This window comes from Lepisosteus oculatus, chromosome 17 (assembly GCF_040954835.1).
Source record: "Lepisosteus oculatus isolate fLepOcu1 chromosome 17, fLepOcu1.hap2, whole genome shotgun sequence".
Classification (NCBI taxonomy): domain Eukaryota; kingdom Metazoa; phylum Chordata; class Actinopteri; order Semionotiformes; family Lepisosteidae; genus Lepisosteus; species Lepisosteus oculatus.
In genome coordinates this window covers 4893471-4920053 of record NC_090712.1, presented here as the reverse complement: position 1 = coordinate 4920053, position 26583 = coordinate 4893471, and the positions used below count along the sequence as shown (strand labels likewise).

At 45.6% G+C, this 26583-nt stretch overlaps 1 protein-coding gene across 6 annotated transcripts in view; it reads left to right on the top strand.

Annotated features, from left to right (window-relative positions):
• lyst (lysosomal trafficking regulator) overlaps positions 1-26583 on the top strand; it is an 88930-nt gene that overhangs the window by 16415 nt on the left and 45932 nt on the right. For 3 of the 6 annotated variants that reach the window (XM_069179926.1, XM_069179923.1, XM_069179927.1), the window contains 7 exons: positions 6079-6170; positions 14459-14657; positions 17899-17989; positions 20393-22475; positions 23713-24673; positions 25138-25299; positions 26157-26316. In XM_069179926.1, the coding sequence (XP_069036027.1) occupies positions 6079-6170; positions 14459-14657; positions 17899-17989; positions 20393-22475; positions 23713-24673; positions 25138-25299; positions 26157-26316 (3748 nt within the window). Of the gene's footprint in view, positions 1-5798; positions 5990-6078; positions 6171-14458; positions 14658-17898; positions 17990-20392; positions 22476-23712; positions 24674-25137; positions 25300-26156; positions 26317-26583 lie in introns of those variants that run through there. The other 3 variants (XM_069179928.1, XM_069179924.1, XM_069179925.1) reach the window with 3 other exon arrangements.

Genomic DNA, 26583 nt, shown 5'->3' with positions numbered 1-26583 from the left:
CGTGTTCAAAGAACATTTCCTTCTTCTTGCTTCAAATGTGGACTTGCGCTCAACCACTGAGCTTTCACTCCAGACGCAGAATCTTTTCAAAGCACCACAACAGTGCTACCAGTCTTAACATCTTAACAGTGCCAAGATGGGCACATTCTTTACATTTCACACCCTGCGGATTAGGGCTCTGGACTTGCTGTTGCTCCCCTGCACAAGGTGCTTTGCTCAGAGTGCTCCTGCAAAATATCCAGTGCTATAAATTGGCAGGAATGGGAGTTGCTCTGGAAAAAAAGCATCAGTCAAATGCATTAATCATAATTTCTTTCATTTATCCTATATTCGTCAGCTTATCTGAACAGGGTCATTGATAATCATATAGAGGCTAACGGCAAAGGTAGCATAAAGAGATTAGGTTAGATACTGTTCCAGTGACTAAGCTTCTTTTGTTAACTATTCATGGTAGGTTAACAACAGTGGTCCTGTCTGCATTGTTTGTGTGTTTGTGATGGTGGTGGGTTGGGCTGGCTCATCAAACACTATCCTGGGCTCTGAGAATGTAAATTTAGTCTGCAACTTAGTTTTATTTCAAAGTGAGTAATCTCAGCATCATAGTTTCCTCTTATTTATCCTTTTTTCCAAGCTCAAAGTTAGTCATTGTGGCTGCGTAAGTGCAGAAGAAACGGTAAACGTACATAAAAAGTTGATGCTTTTTCAGAGTGCCCGATAACAGTCACCATATTTTTGTTAATCTAACTAAATCAAAAATTGACGAGCACTTCCTGTGAATAAACATCCTGTTGATCAGGTGTGGAGTGGTTTCAAAATGGCGGCTGCTTGTTTGTTGAAACGGTGAGATGAGGTCTGCTGGAGGCAATCTGTCAGCTGGATTTGTTGGTGCTGGTTTACTGGGTGCTCGTTCATTCATATCGCTGTGAAGGATTCATAGTGCAGCCCAGGTTGAGCAGTTTATTGAGATTTATCCTTTTTTTTCTGATCCCTGTTCCTGAAATTGAAAAGCATGTCACTTCAGCCTGGTCAGAAAGTGGTTTAAGTCAGACTTCCTGTGGTCAATGACAGCCCCCGTGGATAATTAAGGAAGCCTGCTTACTTCTTTCTCTTGATCAAGTTTGGTCTCTCGATGCAGTTTAACTGTTCAATTGTACCATCTTAATAAAAGGGCACATTTAACTTGGCACACAGTTGGCATAGCACAGCCTGCTTAAGGATGTAATTCATTTGTATTGACATCAGAGGGATGTGCCTCTCCTCCAGTTGGCACTAACTAATAAAAATCATAATACATTAACAGTAAAACAGTACTATAATGTAATAACATACAACATGCGGGTAATATATGAAACCACCTGGTAATAAATGTTTTTATTTAGCCAAGAACGATGGTTACCAATCATAGAAACAGTATTTTAATTTTTATAAAAAATGTATTTTTCTGTTTCAACAAATCATGCACAAGAAAAGCATATGAAGTAAAACAACACTTTGAGAAATCTTCCTTTACTCTGTGCCTTAAACTAAAGCCTGTTTTTGCACCACAGAGGGCTGGTGTATTTACTGTGTTCATGCACCGTCTGTTGTGACCCTGGGCCTTGACTAATGTAGACTTTGTATTTTTATCTGGTTTGCCCCTTTTAAAAATAGTCTGCCATCCCTGTGCTGTCTAGCTAATGAGAGTAGGGTGGTGGTGAAGTCTTTGGTGTTGAGAAAGCTTTGCGTTGTGTTGAGTGCACTGGAGAATGACTCCTGTGCAGGGCCGATGTGAAGAGTGAACTGATCTTAAGTGAATTGCAGGCGATTGAGCAAACTGAGAATCCAGCATGCAAGAACTGTGTCTCAGGGCTCCTCTCCATGGTCGAGGCCAAGACAGCCCAAGATTAATGTTGATAAAGGACAGCTTGAGCAGGCCAGGAATGGAAAAGGTCTTGAAACAGCATAAATACAAACCGCAAATGTTTGCAGTGACCCCTCAATTGCTGGCAGTCCACTGGAAATTATGTGATTTGATCAAACCATGTGCTTTCATAAGAGGAAGCATCAGAATCCTCATGGACTATGAGTTCCACATGATGTGGAGTGCAATATATATTGTATTAAAAAAATCATGACTTGATTATGTTTTTAAAAACAAAACCCAACTCATGCCATCATGCTCCCTGTCATTGTATCTCAGATAGAGAAGAGAAGCCAGCTCTGATCATGTGGTTTGTGGATAATTATTGCCGTTTGGCTCAAACTGTTCAAACAGCACTTGCTTTGGTGTGCTTAGGAGCTGAAAGACCCAGCTATGCGTTTCTCTGGCATTGTTCACAACCTCTTGCTGCAGAAAGCTGTTGGTCTGCCTTCCTTTTCCTCTCTAAAATGTGGCAACACATCCTGAGATGTGGTCAGACTGCAGTATCCGGAAACCAGACGGGACGTTTGCGAGGGGAAAATGCACGAGAAGTAAACAGTACGAGTGTTTCAGGGACACAGAAAGTGAGATCTTTTCACATCAGCAGAGATGCGGTACAAATCTGACAGCATCCATTTTCCATGTTACAGTCAGGAGCTGTTGGCTTTCCTTTTCTCTGCTTTGTTATGTTCCTTTCACATGAATAAAAACGTGTTTGCTGAAATATCTGAATATGTGTCAGAACTTTATGCTGTTTTCCACAGGACCACAACTACCTTCTTATGAGACCACTTTTTGTTTTTGCAAATATCATAGATCCATGACTGTTTCCCAGACAATTGTTATCGATTTTCCAGTACTAGATGTGTATCTTTGCAGAGGAGGGTGACAAAAGAACACCAAGAAAAGTTTTCATAGGCAAGTATGAAATAAATACCTCTGGGGCTGAGAATCTGCCCTGTAGGGCAGTTTAGTAAAGTTTCTTGTTCGTGCTTCTGTTTAGATACTTAGTGTCTGAATGAGGCATTGTGGGAAGGCAGCAGTGTGAAAATGAAGCTGATTGGCACACAGTTTACACTGGAATGTCCCAAATTCACCAGATAAATCCACTTGTTCTGGAACATTAATGTAAACACATGTAATTTAAGACTGTGCTTTGACTGAATAATTTTGCTCAAAGAAGTGATACTGTATAGCTATACAAGGCTATAATCAAAATCCATCACTTCTGCCATGTGTTGCATAGTAGGCAAATTGAATCAGCCCTTTTCCTGCTTATTAAGGCCAGGGATATTTAATCAGATCTTGTATTTTACTGCTTCTGGAAAATTCCCATTTAAACTTTTGATGATGCAAGTTTGGTTCAGCAGCTGCTTAATTTGTCGTGGAACAGGAGGCAGACTATTTTTACACATCCTGAGGAATGCAACATGACCACACAGTTGCAGTTGAGTACGTAATTAATTATTGTCATCCGCCTCCCGAGTTCCCCAGTCAGAAGTTCATGGTTTCATTATTCAAACGTGTCTCCTGAGTACGTTTTGAGCACAAAAACGAATGGAAAAGGCAAACCTGTCCTCACGTCACAAAGGAAATGTGCAAGGGACTTCTGCTGTTGCTGTGATCATACCTCTCGGTGCTGCTGACCCCCTGGGTGATGACTGGACAGGACGTCAGCATGGTTCTTAATTTTGGCCTTTCATAAAGGGTGTGCTCTGTTTCTAAACCCATAAATTCAGCCCAGGAGGGTTGCGCAGAAAGTTATGCACCTTTGTATGTATCGCATCTGATTACTGATCGAGGCCTTTCATTAGCCTGTCTAATTTCCATAGTAAAGTAGAGGATACTGAAATGTGCATTTTAGTACATTTCTCTTTTCAAGCTGCGAACACCCTGCAGGTCGGGGTCAGTCTTTGGGTTATGATGTCCTGCACTTCACCATTAAACTACCTTGTCCTTTAAAAAACAGTGTTCCAGGGACTTTTTACAATGAACCCCTGTGTCTGAGACGGATCAGCTCAGTGATTGAAATGTGCTTTAAATATTTGAGAAAAGACCATTTCAATGTTTGGGTGAAGGCAGGTCTGAAAGAAAAGTGGTCTCAGTGTATTGACTTGAAGGGACATTCTCTAGAGAATTGAAATTGCTGATTTGTTATTCCAGTGTTGTTGTTGTTCAAAAGGTTTTGCACCCTTAGGATATAACGCCTGTACTATCTGAAACCTTGTGAGAGTTGCTGTGGATGTGCAACTCATTTTAAGTTGGAATAGGTGAATTTTGAGGCCTCTGGTTATATTTTTGTTATATTTCCTTAGGATTCTTGAAATAAAACTTCAAATATTGTACAAATACTCACTTACCCTAGCTAAGATCTAACATTTTATTAATAAATAAGGTGTTTTATTTATCTGAATGATCTGAATCATAATTTCCTTTACTAATTTGAAATTGGTGGGCCGTACTGTCAGTCTGCAACACAGTGAGTTGAACAGGAAGCCTCTGTGATACAGCAGATCTGTGTAGGATTCTCTTGTTTCCTCATGTAGAGGCACCACATAACTCCATATTAAACAGAGGCTGTAGTCAGTGCAGCAGGAACTGAGAGTGTATGGATACCAGAAAAACACAGTGGGCTGTCTTAATAGTATATGGCTGATATTTAAATAGTTTGCTCTGAACATTTTTCATTTTCTCAAAGAATAAGAAGAAATGTAATACAGCTAGCTTGTAGAGAACAGATGTCTAATATTGGAAGAAGTGCTCCGGATGGCAAGAATATTACCCAAACGGTGCCTCTTTTTGTAAGATTTCCATGTCTGCAAATTAAGGGTGGTGCCAGTGTTTGAGGTTTATTGTAGGGATTTCTGCAGAGGAAGTTGTTAAACCATAGTGTGTTTTGCTAAGATCTTGGTCTGACACTTTTACTTTCCTCTCGGAGCTCTCAGGTGTCAGATTTGTACTGCATTAAGTTTGCGTGCACCACATGGGGGGGTGGGGTGGGGTGTAGTTTTTTTAGAAATATATTGTGTTAGCTGGTGGCCACAGTCCAGTGAGGTCTGTTGACCTACATGTTGATGGCAGCACTTCATCCGGCCTCTAGTATACTGGCAGCACGAAAGTGTTTTTTTTAATAAGCAGACCTTATTGGTTACTTTCTTGTTGTGCATCAGACCTGATACACAACATGTCAAATTTATTGCTGACGGAAAACATTCAGGTGATGAGGACTATCATCGTTATGACTGACCCACAGTATCATGCCAAAATCATGAACTCAATATAAAAAATCCACATACTTTAAAAAAAGTCCATGCTAAAACAGAGTATTTACTTTATAATGCGCCATAATGCTTTAATTCTCCTTTCAATGATTGTTTGCAGCATCCTTTTGAAAATTATACAGGTGGGTCTGCGTAGGTGTTACTTTTGCAGTAGTAGGGGAAATGGCTCCCTCTTTGGGCCCCCAGTGGAAATTATAGTGCTTCAGCTAATGTCTTGAGCCACTGTAACACACATTCCTTACCTCGCTTCAATTCAGCCTCCTCCTTGATCTTCTCCTGTGGCGTCTTGGGATCCTTCGGGTTGTAAGGAATCGTGTCGAGCTAATCTCATGGAAACCCAAACGGCGAAAACCACACAATGAAAGCAGCCTGTGTGTAGCTTGAGGCAGTTTCACAATCATTTTCAAAAGAATGTTGACCGTCTTAGGGGCTTGTGACTCCGCCCCCCAACCCCCCCCCCCAAAAAAGAAAGGCTAGATAGGGAAAGTATTCCATTTGACCAGATGCTTGAAACTTTTCATTTGTGTTCGCCGATTGATTACATTTAGAGTGCATGATCCCTTGTAGTAATTTTTTGTACAGAAAGAAGAGTCCTCAGTCCCCTGGGAATGCGCCGTCCACAAAGTGCTGTAGGAAGTTCCCACATGTTGCAGGAGTGTCCGAGTCTCAGTATGCGACTCATTTTAAGAGGCCAGTTTCTTCTTTCCTCCACTCCTCCTGACAGCCGTATTCATTGATCTCACTTGTTAAACGTATTAAATGAAGACCTCACGGGAACACTAAAGAGGCGCCTGTTTCCTAGACGCTGGTGAGCACTTCAGGTCTGTGGGCTTGTACAGCAGAGTATAACTTTGCCTAAAGAACTGTCCCTGAAAGGAGCTTATTCTGCCTTTGCAGGTCACCCTCCAGTGCTTAGAACGCTTCCTGTGCCTGTTCCACTGCGTCCGACACATCAACAATCCAGATTCCAAGGATGCTGTGAAGTTCTGGTAGGTGCCTTTTTTTCTGCAGCTGATTTGTCCTATGTTTGAAGATGTGGCTGGTGACTGGAACTGGGGTTAGCTGTCTCTTCTTTTGGTGCTGCGAGTGAGGTGACGAAGCACCACTCCAGTGCGGTCCTGCTGGAGTGACTCTCCGAAGTGTGTCCCCCTTCGAGATGCACTCTTGTCCGGTCAGCTGCCCGCTGAATAAGCACCTACTGAACGTGTTGAGACTGTCCAGATTTATAAAGGCGATTTATGGCCCCCTAGGTTATTTTAAGCTGATTTTGAGCCAGTTTTGTTTCAATTACTGGCCTCTCCATTGCGGTCGCGTTTGCAACAATTTAGAAGTTCAGTTCTAAAGGCATAAGGATAAGTCATAAGCAAACTACAGTTTATATAGAGATTTTCTATAGACAGTGGAGGATATTCCTATAAGGCTGGAATTGTATATCTGGTTGCTTATATCATAAACATGATAAGGTCTTTGTTTTGTTACTTCTTAATCCTGTGGTCTACACACTGTATTGTGCCAGTAATTGCAGTAGATGTACTGTAGTTTATATTGCTGTGGTCTAAACTAAAAATACTAATAGAAGTCTCACAGTTGTGAATTTAAATTGGTTTAGTATGAAGTGTCTAAAATAGGGTTCCCAGGCCTGCTACTGCAGGCACACTTATCTGTTTTTGTGTTCCAGTCAAGATTTCAGTTACATAGCTGAACCCATAATTATTCTGATAATAAGATTAGTTTTCATCATTTCATTGTTGTTTTTTGCTATTAGGACATTTTGGAAGTTGCCTTTTATCTACCGTGTTTCATTAGCAACTTAAAATCCCTGACTTTCAAATGAAAAAGAAACTTCTCTGGTGAGTGAAGTTAAGTCCGGAGGTGTCTGGGTCTCTGGAAAGAGAATTGGGAACCCCTTCTCTGAAAAATATAGTGCAGCTCACCTTAAGCACCGTGGTTTTAGTAATGAAGTCAGAGCTTCTGGCGCCCTGGGGCTCCGTGACATGAACCTGTTTCAGCTTATATTATTTTGCAGTGCAGCTGAGCTTCTTATCTTATCTGTTCTGGTGCTCTGGTGGCTTTTGATAGGACGTGTGGATGGTGTCTGTCCGACATGTAACCTACCCGGCCGTGCACTCGTGGTCTCGTTTTGGGTTGAGGTCCATGACCCTGCATTGGACTGAGCAGTTATCAGAAATCAAGGGATTCTTTTTGAGATGCATTGTTACTTCATTACTAGTTACACTGCATAGCACTGGGGTATAGGGAGCTGATCCTACTGAAAACAGACCAGATGAAATAATGAGATTATTGATGAAGGAGTATCCTGTGAGCATCATTCAACGATACAAGCAGAACCCTCTCTTCTTGTTTTAACCTCTTTCATTTTAGCTTTAGTTTTAACTGTCTCCTAACTGTCCCCCAAGGCTGTCCCCCACTCTATGGGTGACAGGGCCTTCTCCTGTTATGCTCTGATATGAGTTCCAGAGCTTAGGGGCATATCAGAGAGTCACCTTCTCTAAACTCTTACAAATCCAGACTTCTTTAGAAGAGTCTTTATTTATCTGGTTCCACTCTTTACCCCTCTGCTCCTACTGTTTTAGTACTACCATCTGCTGTCTCCTCTGCATATTCTCATTGTGTTTATCTTCTGTATTTTTTATTCTTTATTTTTAATGGTTGTTGTTGCTTTTGTCATTCTATAAAGCGCTTTGAGAAGCAACCTTTAAAGGCGTTATATAAAATAAAGTTTATTATTATTATAACTGAAGTTGCCGTGCTGGGATACATGAATTCACTGCACAGTACGGCTTCACTGTGGAGCCTCTCCTGTGCAAAACAGACCAGGCATCTTTTAAATCTCAATCTTCAAAAAGTCAAGTGACCACAGAATTTAATTTGGTTTTTGTGATCAATCTGCATGCAGATTAAAATGCATTTGCTATGAGATGCAATGTGAGCTCTTCATCCAAGATCACGCAAAAAGATAAAGCTCCACTCATCAAGGGAGCTGTGTGAGATGTAACAGCAGATCGTAACAAGACAGCCTAAATAGCAGCCTTTTGTATTGCTCTAAAAACTATAATAGATTTTCTTCTATCTTTATCACCATTGCCTATCTGTTAGCTTGATTTTCCACCCTGTACTCTGACCTGCAATAAGGGTGATGTTAACCTCAACAGCTTATCAAGGAGAGAAATTATAGGTTATACTTTTACAGAAAGAGAAATAGAGCATAATTTTCATATTATGTGAATGTAAGGAGAGAAATGCATCACGGTCATTATGAAAACCTAAATCCTTAAGTAAGAAGATTTAAGCTGTAGCCAGTAGTGTTTTAGTTCAAAGATTAGGCATGCTTCTTACTCCTCTCCAATCCTGGGTTTAATCGTTCTGTCAGGCAGCAGACATTCAGAAGTATTAGGGAGAGACGGTTCTTAGCTGACAGTGAATGTTTGCATTAATTAGCAGAAAATTGAAAGGGAATATACAATTCAGATCTGCTGAAGAAAGCCCTATTTATAACCATGCATGGCAATTGTACATGCAAATGCATATTATCCTTTTTTCTCTTTGCTTAAACACCGTTTTAGCAGCAAAACTCGCCTGTACAGCTGACATCTCTCCTAAATGAATATCTATCATTAACTTGAAACCTGGGCAGCTTGAATCATTTACAGTATCCATCATGTTTTCACATCCCTTAGATACACTTTGATTGCCCCAAATGTTGGAAACTTCCCTTCATTTTTATCAAGAATCCTCGTCTGTATCCCTTTTTAAATCCTGACTTGAATATTTAAGCAACCATTCGGATTTTACTTTTACAGCTGTATATTTCCATTTTTCTTCCCTTTTGTCTCATATGAAATAGTAGAACCTTTTCGGTTTTCCTTGAGCCGGTGGTAAACAGTCCTTCAGTTTTCATACACCCCGTCCTGTGTTCTCGGCCATTAGACTACGGGCCAGAAGCCCTGTCACCGGTAAGTGGCCCCTGCTTCTTATTCCCCAAGATTGACCTGAAAGGTACCACAATGCAGGAAACGCAAAGCTTTTCACAGTGCAGGCGTTCTCTAGGATGTGCAGTCAAGAGGAGCCACGTGTGCCATCTCATTTCATGGAACAAAAAAAGCAAATCCCTGGCAAGGAATCAAAGCAAATGCTGTACAGATGTGGTGCTCCGCGGCACAGACCTCTCCTCGCTGAACATGCAGGGAAGTTAGTCCGGCTGGACGCGTAGTCCCGAGATTCAGAATCGCTGCCCCGCTGTTTCCTGTGGCTGGTTATGTGCCCTGCAAGCCCTATGTGAAGCAGGAGCAAGAGCGTCCTGTGCAGGTTTCACTTTTGCTTTTCAGCTTTGTGCCACCTCTCACCTCCTTGCTGTACGAGCTGCCTCTGCTCAGTGCCGGCTGGCTGGCAGGGGAGCGGAGGTGCGAGACCTGATATCCGAGAGCAACTGGGCCTTTTAGAAACTGTCATGAAACATTTTCGTGACAAGCCCACTTTTCATGAGAAGCAACCTTGTGGGAAAGGCTGTGAAGCTGGAGGGGAGACTGTTTGCCAGATTGGAATTTTGTTTGGTAAGCTTTTGCAAGTGAGGCATTGCATGCAGGTGAGTTTATTAGTTATAAGTTTTCTTGCTAATTAGTTTACACTAATTTGCACAGGCGTGCTCTTATTTTAACATGCTCTGGCAGGTGGAACACTTACTTTGCATAAATTTGTGGCACCCTGAATCTTATTACTGTATTTATACATAAAACTTAGGTTTGTATGTTGACACATCATTTACATCTTGTAGACAGCATGGTCAAGCACTTAAAAAGGCAAACAAAAGACAAGGGTATATCTTTTTATGTTGTTTTATTTAGAGCACATTGGATATTGGATATTTTCTGAACAGAACAAAAGAAAGACAAGAAAAGTTGAAAAGCTTTTTGCAAGTTAATTTTTCTTTCAATTCTTCATATTAACAGAGATATTTATATATTTTACTTACCCTCTAACCATGCTTAGCTTTGCATATGTAAATAATCGAAAGTGTATTTTTCTAAAAAATCAGATGAATTCGTATAACTGGTTATCCTTTTTAAAAAGACAACAGAGCGTTGAGCAAACAGCCCTCCTTTGTAACCTGAAGCTTGGCTTTCTGACCTGTTAAGGGCTATAACTGGAGGGTAGGTGTGATAGCTCACAGGGCTGTGAATCGGCTTGTGACACTGACACTGCTGGGGCGGCAGAGTTTCAGTGCTGCAGTCTGGAGGTTTTTTTTCTTTTTGTCCTTATAAAAGTGGTCTCTGAAAAGCAGTCGCACATCAACGTCAGTTAACAATCCACACAGCCCTTTTCTATCTTCTTGATATAATGAAATTATTGAGATTTTTATTGTTCTTTTTTGGTAGTGAACTTAAAATGAAAGTAGCCTTTAATGTGGTTTTCAGCTTTGAACAGAACCTGGCTGTGTCTTTCAGGAGTCCCGTCAGCTTTCTGTGGGTTATAGTGCACACACACTTAATATTGGGCCCACTGTATTTAGCTGCAACAGCAGGACATCACTGTGCATGGTAACAGTTCACGTTATAGTGTGCATAATCGCAAGACTAAAAAAGTGTTACAAAAAAATCATATTTGGATGCCCTTTACTGTTTGTCCTGTCTCCAGGCATTGGAAAGTAAACTGCTATTCCTGGACACCCTGTGTTCCACAGGACCTGGGGAATTGTATGCAGCTAAGGAGTAAGTTCAGCTTTGTGCAGTGCCAGTTGACCTGCGCTCTCTGATGCGTCCTGGTTTATTCTAGTTTATCTCGCTGCTGGTTCAGCCAGCTATCGTGGTGCTGTATCCCAGTGAAACTCTGACTGGTGTTGAGGCGTAAGGAACACGATAGTCACGCAGGTAGCAGGGGTTTCACTAGTGAGGCAGGGCGACCAGAGGCTAGTGTCAATTATGCAGGGCTCTCGTTGCAGAGCACAAGTAACTTAAATCCTGCCAGGAACCTGCATCTCATATGGCATGTTTTCCTTCTGAAACGTCAGGCCCCAGCCTGTCACACTTTTCAGGAGTCCTGGTGAGGTGGCATGGTGACCCCTGTTCAAAATGCAAAGGATAAGTCAGATTTTCACATGCCCTCAAATGAATAACATGCCATACAGGTTCTATAACCTTCAGAGTACAATTGTTCTGTTAACTTTTTTATGTTATAATATGTTATGTTTTATGGAATAATAAATAATTCCATTCCTTTTTTTAGAAAAGTAGCGTTTATGTATGAGAAGATTGTAAAGAACGTTTTTAAAAAGAACTGATGCACGGTGCTGAGTGTGTACATCGCTGAAAAGTAAAAGAAATGTTTTCCATCTTGAAACCTTGCTCCTACTGTATCAAATGCTATTGGAAAGTGTGCATAGGGCCCTGATTATTAATGCAAGTGGAACCAAACACAAACCACTTGCAGTGTACTGGATTACTAACCTCTTAGCACAGATCTAATTGTGTTTCCAGATTAACACTTCCTACCAGATGAGTCTGGCTGAGGAGGGGAATGGGAGGTTCCAGATTTCGGAAGGGATTAATACAAACCTTTGTAGAAAACTCAGCTCTAGTCATCGCAGTTACTTCTTTGTAACCTGTTCTTGTAAATGAAACGAGGCTAGATGTGGTCGGTACTGGGACGGGACACCTGCAGGGGAAACTCATGCTGCTGCTGCTGCTGCGAGTGGTGCTCGCCGACCAGAAGGTGGCGCTGTTCCCTCTGAACCAGGCATTCCAGCCCCACGTGCCAGTATTTTGACCAAGGGCACTGTGCTGCAGGAGGTAGCATCCTTAGGATGAGACTTTAAGCTGAAGTTCTGATTGCATGGTCATTTAAGAACTCGTGGCACAGTTCGTAACACTAAATTACCCGGCTGTCCTGGCTAAATTAGACTCTGCACTTGTACAGTAGGGCTTAAAATTTTTCCTGCTTAACTCATTTGATACTATAATTTCTCATTTCCCTACCTGATCTGCTTTGTAATGCAGTGGGGCTCCTGGTGTCTTTTATTTAGAGATAGATTTGTTTTAGGATCCTGTGGGACGTATTGCTGTGAAAATGTATGATTTTCCTTAGTAGTCGTAATAATATTACACATGACACTTATGCATGGGGCTAGTGCAGTATTGTTCTCACGGGCTGGTCCCATGTGACATCACATGCTTTCATGTGATGCTCAGATCATCTCCAAATCTGGAAGGCTTCCATTTTAAATTCCGATTTAATGGAATTTGTGCTCGGGAACAGAAAATTCAGTCTTAAGCTCTCCAGGATGGTCTGTGGGTACAGCCTGTAATCCTGAAAGATCCCTGGGGATCACACTCCGGGAATGAACGCAGTGAGGAATACCGATATCTGATCTCTTTTTCAGTGGGGTGGGGGTGGGGGTGGGGAGGGGGGTTGCTTGATTTTGCGTCTGCTAACAGAAGAGCAGGTAGGGAAGTTTGTAAGTTTCCAAGTGTCTCACGTGGTCCAATGCCTCTCTTTGCCCTTGGTGCTCTTGTGCTGCGAGAGGAGGGAAGGCAGTGGGTTACGGGTCGCTGTTTCTCTGCCCTCGCTCGTGGTGTCTGGCGGTTATTTGGTGGCGCGTTTGGGCAAAAGTGAGGAACCCGCCTCCTGTCCGACGTGGAGCTTGCCTTGAGAAATGTTACAATCCTGTTTTTGCAGCACGAACTGAATGGAGCTCGGACATGAGAGATTAATGGGTTTAGCAGTAAAGACTTGTGGGATATGGTCCTAATCTTTTTCTTTGTTTAATAGAGAAAATTGCATTTAATTCGCACTTGATTTAATTGAAGGCAGCTTGGTAGAATGCCTTCTTTACAGCAGAAGGTTACATAACTGTTTCGGCACCACTCTTTCAATCACTGTATGTATCACTGAAGAAAGCCTTAAGCAGTGTGTATAGTTACTTAGGCATGTGTTCAGTGGCACGTTTTGTGTGAAATGTGAAATGTGGATGTCTGAAATACAAAAATGCACACGATGGTTATGTTTAATGTAATCCATGAAATAGATTTTCAGAACCGAACCCATCATGTCTGGATCAGATTGTACTTGATCCACTTATACATATTCTACTTTGTGTTGTTGAGAAACACTGTGCATGGAAAGACTTAATACAGAGTCATAAGTGGTGTAGTGTCCAGTATCTTATCTGTATCTTCTACTGTCGTATCCAATACCCAGTCTCTTAAATTCATTAACTCACAAAAACATCTTCACTGCAGACTCAGGATGGATGGAGTGTTGGATAAATTGCAGAGAGGTGTCATTGACAAACGCGTTTACTTGCTGCAAAATTATTTTAGCAGCAAAAACGCTTAAGATACATGTTGTTGAGAAAGGTTGCAGAGCTGTGCAAATTTTGAAATGCACAATTGTTTGCAATTTCAAGCGTCAAGTCTAGTTTTTCACAAGTGTCACTGCTGTGCTTTTTGTCGTGTGTAATAAGCAGCGATGTGAGGTGCGCTTGATTTCCTGTTTTAAAAATGGCGAAAAACGCTCTGACCACACGCGGAAAATTGCATTGCGTAACATCTCGGGTAAGTGAGAACTTAGCTGTCAGTTCTGTGACCATCTCTTGTTTGTACAGTAGCTTCAAGTCTGCATTGTTTTCAAGTGCAGTGAGGGCCTAACTAGGATCATTCAGAGAAGATTTTCAGAATTCGTGACAGGCGATTGTTTCTTGCAGTCCGGGCGGCATCCAAATAAGGGGTGGAGGTTTATATAGAGCTCGCAGGGGATCAGAATTTCAATCCGGTATACTAATATAGCCTTGAATGGAATCTTGTATTATTGGTGTAATACATGTCTAAAAACCCAATTCTACCCAAATATATTCTGCACCTCTGAAGAGGAAAGTAACCCTGGTTTAAGATAGTTACCAGTTTCATGGATTAATAGAAGCACTGATAACACTACTTGCCTTCGTTTGAGATTTCCTTTTTTCTACCCTTGCCTCATTTGCTAGTCAGCAGTATGCATTGTCTGATGGATGCAATTTATAGAAGATAAGATCACTTTATTACACATATACAATTTCTTGCATTAGGAATTTCTTTTCGCAAACCCCAGCTTGCTCTCCATGAGACACACAATAGGTGTCTATATGTGGGCCTTTTCTGCCAGGAGAGGTAGAATTCAGTCTGCTGCTGTGATGCACCATGCTGTGATGGGCAATATCCGGCGTGTTCGGGTTGTGAACGGACAGTCAGTCTTCAGCGAACGCTGTTCTCTTTCCTTTGCTCTGCAGCTCAGACATGAGCAGCTCCAGTAACACCCTGGCCCGGGAGTTCCTGACCGATGTGCACCAGCTGTGCAGCGCGGTGGCCCAGCAGGTGGAGGCGCGGGAGGAGGAGGAAGAGGAGAGTCACATGGTGGCACTGGGAGAGTACCTGGTGAGGGGGCGGGGCTTCCTCCTGCTCAGCACTCTGGACTCCATCATTGACCAGGTGAGGCTCCGCCTCCCCTTCATTCCAGTCCTCACACACTTGCACTCATTCAGTATTCATTCCCTGCAAATCTCCCAGAATCTCCGTTCTGTCGGTAGTTTACAGAATTTCAAAACCACTTATATGTACAATTCATGCATTCATACTTATAGTCATCCCTGTGTTGGGCATTCCTGTCAAATGTGACAGCCTAATTTCCCCTCTAATAGTTTTTTACCAGTTTGTATAGCTGTCCTTCTTTATTCTGGAACACCCAACTCCTGTTTGACCATACATGACAGCGAGCGCAGTTCTGCCCATGGGAACGTGTCAGTCATGTTGACATTGTTTTTCTGGCCTTCCTATGGTTACACATTTCTGCTGACAAGTGTGAGAGATTGTGCCTCTTCACAACTGGAAGCAGTTTACATTTCCATATAACACACACTTTTGAACAATGGCATAGTATTCGTGTTCCCACATCCACAAGAAGACACATGGTAATGTGGAAAACTGCAGAGGTTTTATCTTCTGCTTAGGTACCGACTCAAGATACTGTTAAATGATGAAACCTGTAGGTGGTACTGAGTATCAGATATACTTCTAAACCGTGGCTGGGATTGAATTTTACCCCAGCAGCACCATGAATTATTCACCACATAGCTGGTAACTCTTCACCTGGGAGCTGTACCTGACCGAAGCTCATCAGAGCACCAGATAAGACTTTAACACGGATCCGCTGACACATACCAGACTGGAAGTCTTAACTCTTTCATTGCCCTTGCTGCACACTGTATTTCTGATTTAGAAAAAGCCTTCCTTGTGCACTGTTTCATGTAAAATGGACTCATCTGGCAACTAATTCTCTTTCCTAAGCCTTGACTGATTTAATTAGTGAGCTTATACTGATCTGGGGCAGTTCAGCCAGCGTGTCCTATTTGAGTTGTTCTGAGCTGGCAGAAGTGTGCCGTGGAGGAAGTGTGACTACAGTGTTTGTGAAAAGCTTTGTTTAAACATAAAATCCATGAGTCACAGCCTCTCTCATTTTTAACAGTAGACGTCCAGATAGATTTTTCACAATGAAAGAAAGGCCTTGCACTTGGACTCAGTGCCCTGTTGATTTTTATCACAGAAGATACTCTAAAATATTAAGGAATGATGTTAACTCCAAATGATGAATACCTGTGAAATGCGTTTCTGAAATATTAGCCTCGAATGCTGTCTCATTATGTTTGTCTGATTCATTGATTCTGTGTAACTGGTGATAATAAATGCAGTCCCTATTGCAGATATTTAAGAATGTCTTCTCAGAAGGAAAACAATCAGCTTCAGTGAAATGTGTGTAGGCTGGACATGGACAATAAATACTACTTTCAGTATACTGTATGTACCTCTGGGAATTGCTTACCCATTTCTGATGGAAATTTCAAAAGTCTTTGCTATATGATGGTCATATGATTTCCTGTTTTGCCACACAAAATAGTTATAAGATTGTTTGTCACGTAGTCTATAAATCATCATGTTCATCAAAATGCTCTGAGAAAACAAAATGCTCTCTTTGTTATGAGTACCACTGTCTTTTCTGGGTAGTTTTCATTTGTATCAGTCTGACTCTTGGGTTAATACTTCTGAACGTTCTGAACATGGAAAAACAAAAACAGAGGGAAAGTATGGAACAAGTTTTTCTTGAGCTTTGTTTTTGCATGTTTCAGGAGCTCTTGATCCTCCTTCCTGTGGCTGGAGGATACATACTGTAGATCCTCTGAGAGCAATGATTGTACTGTCTCCCCGTAATAACATTACAACCCGCTCAACACGATGGATACACTTATTTCAGTGTCCGGCTGAGTCCGTCACCTCTCTATCCAGCCAGGCAGACAACAGCAATCGGGGGGGATGGCCAACCCTTCAGCCCAGTCGCACCTAACTACATACACTGCCATCATTCCCAATTCCTTGCATGGCCAGTGAGGAAAGCAACTTGTGTTTATAGAAGGTGGTGTTCAGCTCTTGTCTGTATCTTTCCCTGACAGTAGCGATGCATCACGAACCTTTATGCGTGTCTGATGTCTGGATGTCTGATGTCTGGATCATTGGCTCTTCCATGAGGTCTTTGGTCTTTTTCAAATTTCGGGCCCTTGTCATAAAACCTGCTGATACTGCTGCTAGCTTCCTGCGTAGCTTCTTTCTTAGAAATGGTAAATCAAAGTCTGAGCTTTTGACTTACTGTGGCTTCTTTCTTCACTGCTGAGATAAATCAGCCTAGGTTAAAAATAAAACATTTGAAAAGAATTATACCTGGTAGAAACCAGGACATTAATAAAAGACGATTAAAGTAAGACCTTCAGTTGCTTTCCAGCATCTTGCCATACTGTAGCTATCAAAGTGCGAATGCTGAGCTCTTAGAGAACACAGTGCTAATGACAGATGGCCAGACGCCAGTCTGTTTTCATGTTGGCCTATGAAAGAACCATTCAGCCCCTAAAAATGTGGGACCAAGTAAAACACTTCCGTGATTATCTGGAAGGGGTGCTCCTGCTGCGATTGCTGTAACAGAACCGTGCTGAGCTTTGAGCAGCGCGAGGACGGGGGGTTTAGGTGGTGGGGAGATGCGTAGCGGTGTGCTGGACCCTGCCTCTCCGGATTCGAGCTGTGATTTGGCAGGCTTACTCTGCTGAGTTGCGACATCTGGTGAATGAGCCAGGCCGTGAGGCTGCTGTTCGCCTCCGAGCAGGGTGCCGTGCCATTGCCGAGCGCAGCAGGGTCCCAGGAGGCACAGCCCGCGGGCCCTGGTGTCTCCGCGGAGGTGGGTGTGTGGGCTGCGCGTGCCGCCGTTTGCCTTCAAACCAAGTCGCACGTCTCTTGACACAGAAGAAGCAGCGGCATTTTATTTACTTTTAATTCGCACTTGGGGAGCTATGTTCTCTCCCCTGTGAGGAATTCTTTAAACATGAAAGTTGGGGGGGGGTAGGTGGGCACTGTATTTATGGGAAGCAGTGTCTCAGAGGCCTGACGTAGCCTGTCCCAGAGCTCTGGTTGGCTGTCGAGCTCGTTTTTTCTTTCGGTACCCTTGCGGTACTTAATTCGCACGTGCTGTACAGTGCTTGGCAGCTCAGTCGGCTGGGAGAGAGAGAGAGGGGAGAAAATCAATGCAGCCTCTGGAAGACAAGTTACTGTTGCGGTTTGGCTGAGGGAAGCGGTTGTGACCTGTGCTCTGGGAACTGGGACTAAAGCTGCGTTTCTTTTGCCTGTTCCTGGACAGGAGCTGACCTGCAGGGAGGAGCTGCTGACTTTGCTGTTGTCGCTGCTGCCTCTGGTTTGGAAGATCCCCGTGCAGGAGGAGAGAGCCCCAGGTAAGCCCTTCCACTGGCTGGACATCCGCACCGCGTTTGGGCTGCTCTTAGCTGCTTATCCCAGCCTGACTCTCCCACTCTTCTGACTCTAAGGGGGCAGGAGACTCCAGGAGCTGTCGAAAGCGATGATGTTGCATTGTCACCATGATTTAGAGCAATGGATCAAGTAAAGATTCTCCCATTAAAATCCATGTGAAGACTGAAGGTGATTTTTGGTTTCCTTGCTGATGGGGCACAGTTTTCCCCCGTCCATATTTCTCTTTCTTTGTAGTGTCAACAAAAGGGTTTATGTGCGAGGTGAGGGTGATTGGGGTCTCACCCAAGTGGGGACACGCCCTCTGCATCAAAAACCTTTTGGACTTCCACCTTAACAGAAATTGGAAGTTTTTAAAAACTTGGTAGTCTACAAGAGGGGACTCCCTAAAAATGAACAAGTAAAAGTTAATTCCGCGCTCGTAAATGTTTCGGCTGTGGAGTCTTCAAGTGGACAAGCAAATGCAGTTTTCCCACTCAAACTGTGTTTACAGTGGCGTTGTAGAGATAGAGATAGGGAAACTGCCATACAGCTTTAAAGTAATGCTAAAAAGTGGACTTGCCTTTACAGGTGCCCTGGGTTTTGGGGTCTTAAGGTACTTCTGGTATTGAATTATCTTGAGTATTAGAAGTACATGCAAATCAGGGCATTGAAGTGAATGTGCTGTGTTACCTGGTGCTACAACCTTAATCTCATGGAGCACTTAACCACAGACACAGTGGCAGCACACGTATATACACAATCTTTAGCTAAGCAAGTGGATTCAAGGGGATATGGGGATAGTTTTCACTCAAGGTGATTTGGATAATCAAGGTGTGATTAGGATTCTTTAAGAGCCTAAAAAACCTGAGATAACCTCATGGAGTAAAAGAGAAGTATTCAAATTATGTGGCAACGATTTGGTGATGGCACTGGAATTACATTGTTCTACAATATTGCTCTAAAACTTTTAATTTATTGAACTATCATTCCTTAATGAGCAGACTCCCAGCCCCATCCTCCCACTACCCTGGATGTTTGGCTTTGTCCTCTGCACACTCTGTTTTTCTTGCAACAGCAGTTTAGATAAAGCTGGAACATGCAGGCCAGCTATTGAGTCTAGACCTGAGGATTGGTGTGTTCTCCTGCCTGAGCTTCCTGTTCTTCCCAGAGAAGAAATGAAACATCTTGCATTTGCATGAAAAGCGGAAGATTATACTCCAACTGCTTATACAACTGTTTGGTTTTATTTGGGGGCGGAGGGGCAGAGGTCTTTAAATCTTTGTGATTTTATTTTAACATACACTCCTATAATAGTGTCACTAAGCTTATAGCAGAAAGCTTGAATGCATCTTGCAATGTGGTTTTACTGCATTTAAATGGAAGTGAAAGACTAATGACACATGCTTGTCAAATGTCTAAAGGTTAACTGCTCGCATGCGATGAGTTCTTAAGGTCATTCTCTAGATCTTAGCAATCAAAACCAAAAGGGAAAGTATTTTTGTGACACGCTTATTTTTTTCCTTATATTTTTTAAAATACTTTTACATTAAAAACAATCATGATCAATAATGCAGGCATTATAGTTCACCCAATAAACTAGATTTTAGTTCACCCAATAAAACTTGACCAGGTTCGATTAGCTGTTAGCTAATTGTTACTCGCTATTAGCTAGTTTATTATCTGCAAATGTTTTTCAGCGTGAGTCTATATATAGCAAGGTGTATTTAGAAATGAGCTTCAGTAACTGGGCACAGTATGCTTCAATCATCCATCTTGTTCATTGTCTTCTTTTAAAAGGTTGTAGTATTATAAATATATTCGATTATCTCAAGGTTAAGACTAACCTCATTAGTGTTAACTGTTATTAAAATATTGTTGCTCAGGGTGTTGTGTGCTGCACAGGATTATTATTACAATCTTGGTTGCTGACTGAGGTTATTGACCCTGATGAGACACAGGCTTCTAGTAAAGGCCTGCTAATCCTTTTTAACGAGGGCCTCATACATTTTTACCTTATTAGTTACTATATTTAAGTTGTGAATCAATCCCATAGGCGAGATGCAGACCTTGATTTGGGGCACACTGTCTTGCTACCATTAAATGGTAGGGCAGCATGCCTTATTTCATAATTTAATAACGCAATAGCGATTAAACTATTAATGTTACTTGTTTTCTAACACTGCCAAAATATTTGATTGTGTCCTTGTTGTGTATTATGCTCATTTTGGATAGGGCATCCTTGGGTTTAAAAAAAAAGAAAAAGAGCCATTTTTAATGTCATTTTGGTGGCACTTCGTTGTTCCGGGTATCTTTTTTTATTCCCCCAGCAAATAAGGTTATTTTCACCCCAGCTGTGGTGATTTTTTTTATTCCGTTGACTGTTTCAGATTTCATCCTGCCTTCGCTGGCGGAGGTCTGCTTCAGCAGGGAAGGGAGAGTCCCCCCCGTGAAGGGAGCCCAGGAGAAGACGGGCTCGGAGGTGCCGGTGGCCCCCAAGCGCGCCTCCGGCAGCTGGAAAGCCCGGCGCCAGCGCAGGGGTGCCCAGCGTTACTCGGTGAGGGATGCCCGAAAATCCCAGCTCTCCACTTCCGACTCGGAGGCCAATTCCGATGAGAAGACGATCAGCGCTGGTTGCAAGTACCGGAGGGCACACATCTCGAGCCACCTGGTGAGTGGCCAGCCCCGCTTGTCCAGAACGCCCCCGCCGACGTCGCCCCTCGCGGACGCCATGACCACCGCGGACAGGACCGCGGCCCACCCGCGCCTCGCCGGCGGCCCGCCCTCCGATTCCGAGACGCTGAGCGACCCGGCTGCCTTGTCCATCTTCAACCGGATGGAGAACTCGCCCTTCGACCTGTGCCACGTGCTGCTCTCCCTGCTGGAGAAGGTCTGCAAGTTCGACATGACGTTAAATCACAACCCTTGCCTGGCCGTCAGCGTGGTGCCCACCTTGACCGAGGTCCTCGCCGAGTTTGGGGACTGCTGCGGCCCAGGCGGCGGCGGCGGCGGCGGGGAGGAAGGCGAGGGAGGCAGAGGGATAGGAGAGGACCTGGCGGCTGGCTGGACGGAGGAGCCCACGGCCCTGATCCAGAGGATGCTCCTGCGCACCATTCTCCACCTCATGGCGGTGGACGTGGGCCAGAGGGAGGCCCTGCCGGACAACCTGCGGAGGAATCTGACGGACCTCCTGCGGGCCACCCTGAGGATCCGCAGCTGCCTGGAGAGGCAGGCCGACCCCTTCGCTCCCCGCCCGAAGAAGACCCTGCGGGAGGTGCAGGACGATTTTTCCTTCTCCCGGAGCCGCCACCGCGCGCTGCTGCTGCCCGAGCTGCTGGAAGGCGTCCTGCAGGTGCTGCTGGGATGCCTGCAGGCTTCCGCCCCCAACCCGTTCTTCTTCAGCCAGGCCGTGGAGCTCCTCCACGAGTTCGTCCAGCACCGGGGCCTGGAGCTCTTCGAGGACGCCGTGCTGCAGATGGAGTGGCTGGGCGCGCGGGACGCCGGCGTGGCCGCGGAGGCCGCCGAGCGGGCCCGGGGCCTGGTCGGCGGGGTGGTGAAGATCGTCAGCGCCGTCAAGAAGGCCAAGTCGGAGCAGCTGCACCAGTCCGTGTGCGCCCGCCGCCGCCATCGGCGCTGCGAGTACTCGCACTTCCTCCACCACCACCGGGACCTCTCGGGCCTGCCCGTCTCCGCCTTCAAGCAGCCGGCGCACCACAACCCCTTCGAGGAGGAGGCCCCCGACGGGCAGGTGCGCTACCCCGACCGCTGCTGCTGCCTGGCGGCCTGCGCCCACCAGTGCCTCCGCCTCCTGCAGCACGTGTCCTCCGGCGGGCCCGCCTGCCTGCAGATCCTGGGCGGCGTGCAGGCGGTGGGCATCTGCTGCTGCATGGACCCCCGCTCCGTGGTGGCGCCTCTGCTGCACGCCTTCCGGGCGCCGGCCCTGCGCAGCTACCAGCCCCACGTGCTCACCCTCCTGAGCCGCCTGGTGCTGGAGCAGCTGGGCGGGGGGCAGCCCTCCGAGAAGGCCAGGCAGGCCTCCTGCAACATCTGCACGGTGGACGGCAGCCAGCTGCCCAGCCTGGAGGGGGGGGCCGAGCCGAGTTCGGCCTCGCCCAGCCCGTCCTATCGCCCCCAGGGGATCCTGCCCAGCGGAGGGGCAGAAGACATGTTGTGGAAGTGGAACGCCCTGGAGGCCTACCAGGACTTGGTGTTTAGCGAGGACCGGCAGCTGAGCCTGCAGATCGCCGGGCACGTGTGCCAGCTCACCCAGCGGGGCAATGCGGTCGTGCAGTGGCAGCTCTACACCCACATATTTAGCCCCGTCCTCCAGAGGGGAGTGGAGCTGGCACACCACGCCCAGCAGCTGGCCATCGCCACCACCTGCGCCGAGGTCTGCAGCTACCACAGCGCCTGCCTGCCCCTGGAGGTCCTGCAGGTCTACCTCCAGACGCTGCCTGCGCTCCTCAAGTCCAGGTGAGACCGCCTTCCCCCAGTGGCCGCCTCCGGCGAGCGGCCAGGCTGAAGGTGAATGCCGAAGACCCGTTCGATCCGAGCTGGCTTCGCGCGCACACGTCTTGTGACGGCGATTAAAGGATTTCAGACTCTCGGCGAGTGTGTCACACCGTTAAACCTCTTGTCGCAATTGGCTAAGTTCCTTCTTCATCCATCTAGTGAAGCAGAGCTTCCCCACCTGATCTGCAGTGCATTGCTGCTGGTGGGTGCTGGCTGATAAAGCAGGTATATGAATTAGGCCTGTAATGACATAATAAATGTAAATAAATAACATAATGATCTTTCATCAAATAATTCAAATTATCATAATGATAATTTATCAATGATTATATTGAGGTATAGAGTATTCGAATAGAGAAAATATTTTTGTTTTGATTTTATTTTCAGCAGCTGGTAATGAAGTTTAAATTAAAGTAGTTTTTTTTTTCAGCACTATGTGGTGCACTTGACACAAGCTGATAAGATGACCTCCTCACTTGTGCTTTGTTACCTGCACTGTACAATTTTGCCTTTTTTCCCCTTAATGTAAAATATGTGGCTAAGGGGATTTTTATTCATGAGCAGTGCAGCAGTGAACACTGTCTTCCAGGTTTGCCGGCGATATAGGAACGGTACGGAAAGGGCAAGACAGCCAGTCTCGCGAGCAGAGTTATAGGAAGAGTAAAGTTACAAATTAGAGGAAAACCTGAGAGAAAAAATGTCCTGTGTTGAGTGTAGAGTGTCCTCCCTGGAGTGTGTTTTGTAGAGATTAGAATTCCATAGAGCAGGCTTTTTAAACAAACGGAGCTCCCTCATTCCCTTGTATAATCTAGTAACAGCATGTTGTTATTTGAAGCCTTTTTGACAGCTTTGAATGTCTTGAAAGACAAATACAGTGGTTCATTTCTTAGAAAAGGGATTGCTTCTTCGGTAATTTGCTAAATTCTTTTATAGTGACTTATACAAATAAAAAGGTGAGGCAACAAAGGAGGCAGCCGAGGAACATTTTGATACAGGAACTGATTCAGGAGAGATGCACAGGGTTTTGCACAAGTTTTCTCCATCTTGACACATGTTGAGTCAGTTTTAAATCCTGGACTTGTGTTTAAACCAGGTCCATCCTGTTACTTGCCGAGTCGTGCCGAGTCGTGCCGAGTCGTGCCGAGTCGTGCCGAGTCGTGCCGCAGGAGGTCTCATTGCCGATGTGTGCCTTCCTCAGGGTGATCAGGGACCAGTTCCTGAGCTGTAACGGCTTGAGTCAGATGACGGAGCTGATCTACCTGGACCCGGTGCGGTCGTCGGCGCTGAAAGTGTTTGAGACTCTGATCCTGAGTGCAGCAGGGGAGCAGCCGGCAGCCGGCGCCCTGCGAGAGCCGGAGACCGCCGAGGCCGGGGAGAGAGAGAGGGAGGCACAGGCGCTGGAGCAGGGGGCAGGCCCGGGCGGCAGGGCGGCGGGAGAGGGGCCACAGAACCTCAGCAGGTTCTACGCGGGGCTGAAGGAGGCCGGCCCGCGCAGGAGGAGCAGCCGGGGAGGAGGCGGGAGCGAGGCCCACCTCGGCGCCATCAACCTCTTCTTGTGCGTGGCCTTCCTGTGCGTCAGCAAGGAGGCGGAGGCGGACCGGGACTCGGCCAACGACTCGGAGGACACCTCGGGGTACGACAGCACGGCCAGTGAGCCCCTGGGCGGCCGCCTGCCCTGTCTGTCCCCCGACAGCGTGGTGCTGCCTTCCAAGGAACAGATCCGCCGGGCAGCAGACGTGTGGGCCGCCTGCCGCGGGATCTACCTCTCCAGCCCTGTCTTCCAGAGGCAGTTCTACAAGCTAGGCGGGCTGGACGTCTGCCCCCGGCTCATCATCATGGTCATCCAGAAGCTGGCTTTAAGAACCAAGGACAGCAAGGCCAAGAAGAGGGACACCCAAGGCAGCTCCAGCCCATCCCAGCAGGATCTCCGCCCGGCAGGGTCCGTCACCTCGCTGCCCACCCAGGCGGACGACTGCCATCGGGGGCCGGCCGACGCCTGCAGCCTGGGACAGATTGCATCCAATGGGAAAGACTTGGCCACGAGACTGGAAGAGGAGTGGCCCCTTCAGAGCATCAGGCTCCTGGAAGCTCTGCTGGCAATATGCTTGCACAGTGCTAACCAGGGACCCCAGAAAACAGAACCAGAGCTCTCCTTTCAGGTATTGACTTCCCCGTGTTGTTTGAGTGGTTTCAAGTTAAGTGTCCTCTTCCACTACTGCTGCTGTAGTGTCTTTTAATGCAGTTTTGTTGGATTGTTCAAGGTCTGGGCTGTTGCTCATCACTGCAGTAGCACTAGCTGAATTAATTACAGCTCGACTCCAGTCTTGTGTTTCAGAGCCCCTCTTTGATGACATTTTTAAAGTAGTTCACTCCTTTACGACTTCTGAAATCATTAGAGATGAACAAAACCTATGTTCTTCCCTTCCTTTGTTGAGAAACAGTTATGAAATTTTGGAAAGGCGGCGATACCCCTTTTTGTTACCCAGTTTTTTATTCTGATGTTGTTGGACTTCTCTTGGCTGTAAGTTGGCCTCTCCCCGTTGCGGAGTTCAACACCCGTTGGCGGGGTCCTTGCGGGGCTGCTGAGGGCACCTTGCGTCACCGTGTGTCTGGTCTCCCACAGCAGCTGACCGTGGAGGAGACCCTCGGCGAGGTGCGGGAGCAGCTGTCCCACTCCGGGGTGGTGAGTTCGGACCTCGCTCTCCCGCTGTTCGACTCCCTGCTCCGCGTGGCCCTGGCAGAGGTCTCCTCCGGCTCGGAATCCCCTGAGGAGAAAACGGAGAGGGTAAGGACCTCCAGGACCAGCGGTGAATATCACTGTTGTAAAGGCACATGTGCGACGCTCACTATTAACACTTCAACTTTTTAAACAGCTGTCCTTGCACTTTTTTACCTCCTGTTAAAGGAAGTCATTGTGACAATTGTCATGAGTCATTGTGAGAGAGCCATGAAATTTGAGTCAAATCCCTTCTCAAATCGCTAATAACGTGCCAGAAACAAGACCAGCAGAAATGAGTGCCAGTACTCTGTTAATCAAAAGAAAATCAGGGGCAGGAGTTGTTCACAGGAGTTGGAGATCACAGCTTTGGACTTTTCTTGGAATATCCAAAGAAATCAGTACAGGTTTTCTGTACTGCATGGGTTAAAAAAGAGAGATGTGGTTTTCAATGGAAAGAAAGAAGCACTGTAGTCTTGCATTGCACAACCAGACTTTCTTGCCCACATCTTGTGTAAGAGGTGGTTCCCTGATGTGTCACACAGAAGTGCTTACAAGGCTGTCGTCTCATTCCTGCAGCTCTGGAAGAGCTTGTTCTTGACTTACAGTTTAATTGACTAAACATCTGTATGCAATGAAGCGACTATTCTCCTGGCAAGGAATTAATCTTATTTGATCAGAAGTTGATGCATGTCTTAATTTAATTGGATGATCATGTTGCAGAGATCAGGATTTTAAACATTTCTAGGGGGCAGTGTCGACATTGCGATACTGTGTATAGGAAGTGCAGGCGCACTTCTGTGTTATGGAGGCAAGGAAAGTCAGAAGCAGAAATCCATCCTGTTGTTTTCGAGACGAGCCTGAAGGCCCGCTGGAGAAAGGCAGGGGAAGAAGCCCTCTTGATCCCTCTTCTCCCACTGCGACAGAAGCACCAGGCCGGTGAGGAGGAGTCAGCCACCCCCCTCGGGGACCTGTCGGAGGAGGTGGAGGAGCCCCAGTGCTGCGGCGTCAAACTCCCGGGCGAGGAGGAGGGGTACGAGGCCGACAGCGAGAGCAACCCCGAGGACATGGCCAGCCGGGAGGAAGGTAGAGTGCGGGTTTTGGGCTTCAGCACCAAAGAGGTGACCAGTTGCTTATTTAGAATAAGCAACCTGTGGTAAAAAAAATTGAGGGTACTGTTGGGCAAGGAGATTGATGCACATATTGAAATGAATTTGTTCTGATTTACGATAGGGTGTTTTGTTAGCGGTTAGAAACGACTTGATTAGTAGACGCAGGGAGAGGTGTCTTTGCCCAGAAGAAGCTGAGCTAAAGAATAACACTTTAGAAAAATCTACTTTCCTCTCGTGTTTG